Here is a 9,377-nt window from a genome sequence, read left to right on the forward strand (position 1 = left end):
ACTAGACGTAGCTCAGTGGAGTGAACCAGCAGTATAAAATAACTGTGTTTATTATTCAGCCTAGCAAAACATTTTACTTATAAACTCTGCAATTGCTTATTAACACAATCATTTATAAAAGCTCATGTCATTAAACACTATTCTTCTTAAGAGGTGTCTTTCTCAAAACACTCAAGTAGATATGCTTAAACGATTTAAAAACCTTTTATTTTTGAACTTGCAGTTTAAACAAAACTTTATAAATCAAGCGTCTGATAACTTATGTATTAAGGTGTGTCCAAAATATGTCACTTACAACATCTAAAAACTCCATGCATCTATTGTAGTGAAAACATTTATAACGCTCCTACAACATCATTAGTTTTTGCATTTCAATTCTACATCCTATCAAAGATCTTTTATAAGCATACCTTGCATTATACATTTGCTTTATTATAGTCACATTGTCTTCATTTTTTTCTTTAGGGTACACTAAAAACACTTAGTTATGTTAATAAGTATAGAATGTTCATGTGACTTCAATCTTCTAGCATAAGGGTGACCAACTAAAGTCTTCAACAAATCATGACTATGATTGCCAAATTTCACCTTTAGTTGTCAATCTCTCTTCGTTCTCAATTGCTTTGTTTCGTAACCTAAACGGACAATCACATTTCCTTGTCTTAGTTATGTTAGGTTGCAAATCAATTTGTATTTTTTTATCCTTACCACCCATTTCACATCCTAACAAAACATGTCTTCCTTCCAGATTAACCATTAGCTTTGTCAGATTTGAGAATGAAAATCACAAAACCAAAACCAACAGGAATACCTTGCACCCACTCAAGCATATCATACACGTAGAAAATATATCATCTATCATAAAATTTGCGTTATAATATTCTCCTACAATAACATCTTCACTCATTAACATTCACATTCTTTCATGCACAAACTTTGCTCAAAATAACCATCCATGTCCAACACGTTAAACACCTTCAAAAAGAACAAACAAATTAGGTCAAAAACTCATACTACATTATTTTTAAGCATCCAACATAATTATGGAGAAAAATACCTAATAATACTAGATTGGGCAATCTGGTATGGATAACCGAGTCTGCAAGATCATACCGGATTAGTTAATCCGGTTTGCAAAAAGTGTGTATCAAATTAGATAATTCAACATGATCTCCCAAATCTGGTAATGCATACTAGATTACCCAATCGGTATTTCACTATCCAAATTGGATAATCCTGTATGAATTACTGAATCCGAGACAACATACTGGATTACCTAATCCAGTACATAGATCTTCAAATTGAATTGACTAATCTGGTATGATCTCTCTAATTTAATAATATCGGTCTAATTCAATATTCAACTAACTTCAAACTTCCAACTTTTGTAATTTTCATTGATAAGATGAACAAAGTCTTTGTTTGATGTGCTCTTGCTACTCGTGGAAAAAATGAAACAACAAACAAAAAGAAGAAGAAACAAGAAGACAAGACATACATGTAAGAAGAAGACACCAATGAAAGCAAAGCAAGGAGAAATATTTAATTCTTTTTTTTTAATAACTTTTAATTAAGGAAAATGTGGGATTTCAAAACATAGAGGGATGCATGAAGAAAAAAACGGGTGCAGGAATAAAAAACCCAATGCAGTAAGAAATGGCTACAAACTATAGCTGAGATGTGCCCAAAATAAAAAAAAAGTGGTAACAAGCAACTTAAGAAGGCCTGTGAGTAAGGCCCAACAGCACAGAGCGTTTCCCGTGGGTGCAACATTAGAGGCGTGTGTGGCTCAAAGCTTCTCTTTCGCAGTTTCTCTCTCTTCTTCTTTCTTCTTCACTTTCTCGCTTTATTCCTCGTTAGATCCTCAGTTCCCAATCGAGAGCTTTCGTTTCGTAAGTCCCTTTTTCCTTTCTCTTCATTTCCAATAATTTTTACTTAATTTGTTTTTTGTCTTTTAAATATTCAGCAATCACTGCAACTCGGATCTGTTACCCACTTCTTAATTACGGGTTTTACAATTTTCATCTCCCTAACAATTTGATATCTATTTTCTTTCTATTACTTCCCATTTGGGTCCACGAAGCTTCGTTTTCTGAATTGAACCGAGCTTCCTGGTTTTGTGTTGTTGCAGAAAAATATTTGCCGTATTGAGATTTCATTTGAATGTGTTGCTTGGTGATATGGGTTTATGATGTTGCTCTTTTTTTCTGCTTATGCAACTATCTATATTTTGGCCCTTTGTGTGTGTTTGTTTTATTCTTGAGACCTTAATTTGAGTTTAGTTGCATATTTGGTGCTGAAAATGCCTGAAAATACACGATTTAAATACATTTTGCAGCTTTTAGGAAATGTTTCTTTTCCGATTATCTGTACTTTCAGTTGTTTGAAATCAGCACTGAGGGATGATGTCAGTTAAACCGTAAAACTTATTGTGTATTAATTATTAACGAGGTTTTAAAATTAGTCTCTCTTTCGTGGTGTGCATACTCGTGCTTGGTCTTATCTTGTCTACTGCTTTCTCGATCTTGTTGCCAATGTTTTTCACCAATAATTAGAATATATGGGAGAGAGAGGGTAAGGTTTTGCTTGGATAAACTTTTATGTGGACACTTTTACTTTAAGAAGATAAGAAGTTAAAATGAATTTGGATCTGTTCTGGTAAACATCTTGATAGAAAATTATAGTAGAAGAAAATAAGAAGAAAAAAAAATAAAAAAAGGATTCTCCATGAGCTACTTTCTAGAAGCGCTCTCTCTCTCTCTCTATACACACACACACACGTATATATATATATATATATATAATTTTCTTACTTTCTTCTTCTACAAGGGTTTTTGAAAAATTGGATGCAACTAGAACTTTAAACTTTTATCATAAGTTAAGGGTTAAGTTATGCCCTTGCTTCTGTTTGAGCAAACTTCTCCATAAGAACTTCTAATAGATAAAAATAAAAAGAAAACAAATTAAATTAGCTTCATGCACAAGTTATAAATTATTAATTTAGAGAACTATTTGAGATAACCTATACAGATTATCTTATGCATAAGCTAGCCTTAACTTATGGAGGTCCTTGTTGAGAAGTTTGTCCAAAAAAATGCCCATGGAAGATTTCTGATTTTACTTCTGCAAAAAAAACTGAGAAAAAGGTGATTTTATTGGTAGATCATCTAACCATAATCTATACTACAAAATTTGCTAGTACTTTTCCTGGAAAATTTTCATTTTTGGGTTTAGTCTTCTTATTCCATTTCAGAAACAGTTGATAACATTTACTTTTATCTTATTTGCACTTTCTGGTGATGCTGTCTTTGTCATTACCCATATATTTTATCTTTTATACTTGGTTGGAGGTATTTAGTTACTTTCTGTAATTTTTATATGAATGGATTGCAGTCTGAACTGAGATGGCTGGAGGTGTTATTCGGCAGTTATTGAGGAGGAAACTCCAATCTTGTTCTTCTGTAAGCATGACCCCTCTCTTTTTGATAAGATTATTTGTTTTGGAAGATTTATTTTTCTGGTGCTTGCAACATGGGACATAAAATAGAGACCATTAGACCAAAAATAATTAAAATAAAATAAAATTGGTGAACAAATATAAAATTGAGAACATTAGTTTGTCTGGAAGATGTTAGAGCCAATCATTTATCTTTTTTAAATTTCTACTTGACCAATGTTGTTTTCTGTTTGAGTAATGTGACAATAATGTTAAAAATCATTATCTATATCATCATACCATTGCTGCTAGTATGTAAAAGATTTATCAATTTCTTTTTAGAGTCATAGATGTTATATAATGTTTGTTATTGAAAAACTTGAAGATCTTAAATTATAAATGAGCGATTGAAGATGGATAATTGTAAATATTAATAATAATAAAAACTCTTGCAATGAGCTAATGTATGCAGCACCAATAATGATCAAGCCAAGTGTTGGGGTGGGCTTGGTTGGGCTACATGGGTCATTATTTTATTTTGTCAAAATTTATTTTGATGCTACCTCATTGTACTACAGTCTTTTTTTAATAGTCCTGACTATGTTCCATTTGATCCTTATCTTTTTCTTAATTAAGCCTTGTGACCAAACTACCATATATGATTATGAGCTTTTTAATCTCCTCAACAAGTGTCGCACGAAATTTTGTTCAGTTATATTTATTTCAATTGCTATATTTTCTTCAATGTTAACATAAACCCATGGGTTTTGGTGACTCAACTTGTAAATGCTGAGTATTTACTTCAGAAACAAAACACTTTAGCGTCTGAGGTTTGAACGATTTTTTGAAAACAGACGAGGATGATAGTTTCTCTCAAATTGTGTGATGAAGCCTGCCAAATATTGTGTTCTGCATTTTGTTTGGCTTCAAAATTGCATGTAGAGTGACATATGAGAACTCAAATTGGTGTTGTTTGGCGATAGTTGGGGGGCATCGATAATTTGTTTTTTACTGGAATCACTGATCCACTTTCTTATTTTCAAGTGTAACTGAATTTGCATGAATCTATATTTTTCCGTTTTTCCTCAAAAAAGGAAAATTTAAAAATATATTTGTTTCCTTCTGAATCTTCAATGAAATCAAGAAACAAATGTAGAGCCTCATTGGCATAAAATTGGTTCTCAAACACGCTTTACCATGGCTTTAAGTCTCAGTCTACATCATTTGATGCATCTACAACATCTCAGTTGTGATGGTAACCTCAACCATGATAGCGCTGGATTCACACTCTATGTGATCATGAGTTCATTACTACAATTGCAATTTAAAACCTTTTTCTTTACGTAGTCTTACAGTGTCATATTAGCTTGATCCTTGTGTCTGCACACTTTTTTTCATTCCCTTTATTCCTGTAAATAGGTATCAAATTGTTCCTCTTCTCACGTAACATTTTCTTTGATCACATTGTATTGTTGAATGATTTGCTAAGCTATGATATACCTTTCCTCCCTAAACTTAAAATTTCAAAAAGAATATTAGTTGGTCCAGTTGACATACCATTCTTCATTTTTCTTTACCTAACATTCTTTAATTTTATGTTAAATGTAATGTTTTCTTTAGTGTTTAAAACCTCTTAATAGGACCGCTGGGTTTTTTCGTCCAAATAGCCAATTCCAATTAATGGAAACTATCTTGCATTATAGACTTATAGTCATTATTTGACATGTAAGAAAGAGTGAAAGACCATTTTGCAAACTAGTATGGTGGAACTTTGAAGTGCAAACGCGTCTCCTACTATTTTTGTTACCTTGGGTTTCCTGGTTAATGTCTCCATATAGTTTGGACACTTAAATAGACACTTAAGTATGAATGACCTCATACTATTTAAAAAATATTTTTATAGTGTAGTCAACTAATAAAATATTAAAACTAATGCCTCTTAGTTTTTCTTTTATAAGACTGTTTATCATATAAAAAATGTAAAGCTTGTTAAGTTGGTTTGGAAAGGTGAATATATCTTTACTCAAAGATATAATTTTATCATATCTTGGGATATTATGCTATGAGACAGTTTCTATATGGTAAAATGATAATATTCTTTAATGAGGTTCATCTTTCTATTTATCTATATCTGTATATGTGTGTGCATATAGCATGTCAGTGTTTGTGATGTGATTGGCATCCATTTCAGCTTGTGGCTGATATTGTGCATCTCTTAAAAAATTTCATGACTATATAAACATTGAGCCTCCCATATAACAATCCAATTGTTTCATTTGCTAATAGCTACTTTACATTCATTGTAGAGTTCTTCTTTCACGTCACCGGTTATCTCAAAGATCGATGGTGCCAACTCTACTGGCAGCAACTCTTTACGAGCACTTGCATTAGTAGGAGCTGGTGTCACGGGGATTTTAAGTTTTTCAACAACAGCATTAGCTGACGAAGCTGAGCATGGCCTGGCATGTCCCAGCTATCCATGGCCTCACAAGGGCATTCTCAGTTCATATGATCATGCTTCGTGAGTCTGACCTGAAATTTCCCTTTCTATTTTTCTTGCTCGAGAATATAATTTGTGAAGTTAGCGACTTTGTACAGTCAAACTACTCCCTGTACATTTTACATATGCATTATAAGTATTTGTTAATTATAGGTGTATTTTTTTTCCCTTTTTTGTCATATTGCTCTTATGTTCAGTTTTATCACCTGTGGACCAGTCATTCCATCTTCCTTTCTTGCTTTATAATTTAATGCCTTTACGAGGGATCTCACAGGGTTTGAATCCTGTTTGTGTATTTGGTGAATAGTAATGTTATCATTCATTTATTTATCTTAAAAATATCATGAATGATTGTTAGAATGTAATTTTATTTCAGGATATTTTTCTTGGCCAGGATTCATAATATTGTGAACTGCATTCTTCTCTATCTAATCATTTGCCCAATTCAATATTTTACGGGAATGCTATATAGCCATTTATACTAATATAGGTATTACCATATTTAACTGATTTTTGAATGTGTAGGATTCGTCGTGGTCATCAAGTTTATCAAGAAGTCTGTGCTTCATGTCATTCCATGTCTTTGATATCATACCGTGATTTGGTTGGTGTTGCTTATACAGAAGAAGAGGTAAAGGCTATGGCAGCGGAGATTGAGGTGGTTGATGGCCCTAATGATGAGGGTGAGATGTTTACACGCCCTGGTAAACTCAGTGATCGTTTTCCTCAGCCATATGGAAATGAAGCCGCCGCTAGGTTTGCTAACGGTGGAGCCTATCCTCCAGATCTTAGTCTCATCACCAAAGTAATGACTGTAGTCTGTTAGTAACATTAGATTTTATATAGCTTTTATATCAAATAATTTTACCCTTGATATAGTCTGTTAGTAATATTTTAGATCTTATATTTCTTTTATATCAGAAATAATTTTACCCTTCATATTTTAGGCTCGACACAATGGTCAGAACTATGTGTTTGCACTTTTAACTGGATATCGTGACCCTCCTGCTGGCGTTTCGGTAAGTTCTTCTCAAAAACATTCTTTTTAAGGAATAATAAACTATGATGTTCATATCGTTAATATAACTTTACTCATTCTATGCAAGTTGTCATACATAGAAATTTCTATACACCACGTGATGGGTTGGTGGTTCAACTCCAGAGTGATGTTTGTTTTTTTCCCTCTAATTTTCTTTTTAACAAATGAATAAAAATATGATACATGGTAGGTTAGGTGAAACAAACTTCTATTGTTTATTGGTATCGCGCAGCGGAATGGTTTTAGAGAGCGTGTTACGGTCAATAACCAAGAGGGGAGGGTGAATTGGTTCTTTTAAAAATTATGATTTTCTTTTAGAACTTTTATCAAACATTTGGTAAACTAAAAGTGCAGAGATAGAGAAAATCACACAAAGTATTTTATCCTAGTTCGAATCAAAAGATTCTAGGTCCAGTCGTTAATCACTATATACACTGATTAACCTTTTCCCCTGAACTATAGTTCACAGATTACAATCAGATAAGAAAAATATTAAAAACAGAGAACACCTTCATTCGACAAACGAATAGAAGAACTTCAGCTCAATCAACTTGAAGAGAACCGCTTCGGCTTTAGACACACTAAGCGCGAGCTTCTCCTATTCACAAGACTTGATTCGAGCACACTAACACTTGAGAACTTCCTCACACTCTTTCTGTATTCTCAAGTGACTTAGTTGAGTCTTTAAGAGGTTTAGGAAGGTGTATATAATTCCCAGAGGTTAGAAAATGAAAACCCAACTTCTAACTTCCGGTGTGATAATTGATTATTTGTGGCTGAGGTTTTCAAAAAGTAATAATCGATTATCCCGAGGAATAATCTATTATTTGAGCGACCTAGGCAATATTAAGTCAGACAATGATAATCGATTATTCTGTGAAATAATCGATTATTTGTGCGAGTAATCTCTTTCTATTTTGGCTTGTGATAATCGATTATCACACGAAATAATCGATTATCTGCGTAAAAATTCTCTAAAAAGGAAAACTTCTAAGTATTCTTACATCATCAAAGTTATTCCAATACAATTATTTCTACAAAATGCTTTTAATGTAAATACAACAAGAGTTTTCAATTATTCGGCTTACATATATGTGACTCATGTTGTCGGTCTTGCTTTTATATCCAATATACAATGGGCGAACTTCATTATACTTTTTCAACTTTCTAATATGTTGTGCTTAAAGGGAAAATTTTGAATAACGTTATCATTCTAATAATAATGTAGATTAGAGAAGGACTGCACTATAATCCTTACTTTCCCGGCGGGGCCATTGCAATGCCTAAAATGCTTAATGATGGTGCTGTTGAATATGAAGATGGCACCCCTGCTACAGAATCTCAGGTTCTTTTGTTTGTTGAGGATTGGTTTCAGTAAAAATCTTATCACCTTGATTATCTATGAACATGGGAAGAACTAAGCTAAATATTTTCTTTGGTTATGTTTTACTGCAGATGGGTAAAGATGTGGTGTCATTCCTGACCTGGGCAGCCGAACCCGAGATGGAGGAAAGAAAACTGGTTTGTTCCCTTTATTATTATTTTTATCTTAGTTAAAACCAATAAAGAAAATACCTTGTCTTCTAAGGACATTGCTACCACATGCAGATGGGATTTAAATGGATATTTGTTCTATCACTTGCATTACTTCAAGCAGCCTATTACCGCCGCCTGCGGTGGTCCGTTCTAAAGTCTCGCAAGCTGGTTCTTGATGTTGTCAACTAGCTGCTTTCAAGTTTCATTTTTCACTTCAGGAAAGATTATTGTTGGCAATAATTGTCAGATGCTTAAGTTGTCTCATCATGTCAAATTCGTTGATGGAGTAACCGAAAGCATGTTCTATTTTTATTGAGATAGAAATAAAGCTCCTCCATGTACGTGAGATATAGTTACTTTCACTTTTTCTCCCTTCTCTGGCCTATGTATTGTTACATTGTCCAGGGACCCCTATACTTCTATTTTTTTTTCTCAACCTGGTAATTGACCTGTGATTGGGGTTCATTTTGGTTTATCTTATAAGAAACAGAGACTAGGCCCTCATGTTCCTTTTGAAGTTGGAAACATGGTTCATCTTTACTTCATTGCAATGTTATGATACTTGTGGTTCAGTATTTAAGGACCGTTTTGTTTAGCAAGGTGGTTTTACAGAGATTGTAAAGTAGATCCATATTTCTCGAACTATATTACAAATAAAATTTAACTTCATAGTTGCTCTACTCGCTTTGTGATTTTCTGATCAACACAGTTACCAACTTCAACTATCCATGGCCTATGAAACCGGAACACGTGATATTCTAAGGCAAATTATAATCATAAGAATGTTTGCGGAGTCTTTAGAGATAACCGTTTATGTCAAAACCAATAGACGGTTCATACATTTATAAGAGTCTCATTTAAAAGTT

General features: G+C 33.2%; 1 protein-coding gene across 1 annotated transcript; it reads left to right on the plus strand.

Annotated features, from left to right (window-relative positions):
* Positions 1–1,738: 1,738 nt before the first annotated feature.
* On the plus strand, positions 1,739–9,106 carry LOC124819877 (cytochrome c1-2, heme protein, mitochondrial). Its single transcript, XM_047291484.2, has 8 exons — positions 1,739–1,892; positions 3,394–3,461; positions 5,743–5,957; positions 6,462–6,741; positions 6,884–6,955; positions 8,204–8,320; positions 8,431–8,496; positions 8,584–9,106. Exons 2-8 carry the CDS (start codon positions 3,405–3,407, stop codon positions 8,698–8,700), a joined length of 924 nt encoding a protein of 307 aa, XP_047147440.1. The 5' UTR covers positions 1,739–1,892; positions 3,394–3,404; the 3' UTR covers positions 8,701–9,106.
* The last annotated feature ends 271 nt before the right edge of the window (positions 9,107–9,377 follow it).

This window comes from Vigna umbellata, chromosome 4, assembly GCF_029865625.1.
Source record: "Vigna umbellata cultivar VRB3 chromosome 4, Vumbellata_1.0, whole genome shotgun sequence".
NCBI classification, from domain to species: domain Eukaryota; kingdom Viridiplantae; phylum Streptophyta; class Magnoliopsida; order Fabales; family Fabaceae; genus Vigna; species Vigna umbellata.

Bases quoted from the DNA above. Each gene is read 5' to 3' on its own strand.
- LOC124819877 (XM_047291484.2), top strand. From the start codon at position 3,405: ATGGCTGGAGGTGTTATTCGGCAGTTATTGAGGAGGAAACTCCAATCT. The intron at 5,958-6,461 runs GTGAGTCTGACC...TTGAATGTGTAG, and splicing joins AGTTCATATGATCATGCTTC to GATTCGTCGTGGTCATCAAG. The intron at 8,497-8,583 runs GTTTGTTCCCTT...TACCACATGCAG, and splicing joins AGATGGAGGAAAGAAAACTG to ATGGGATTTAAATGGATATT.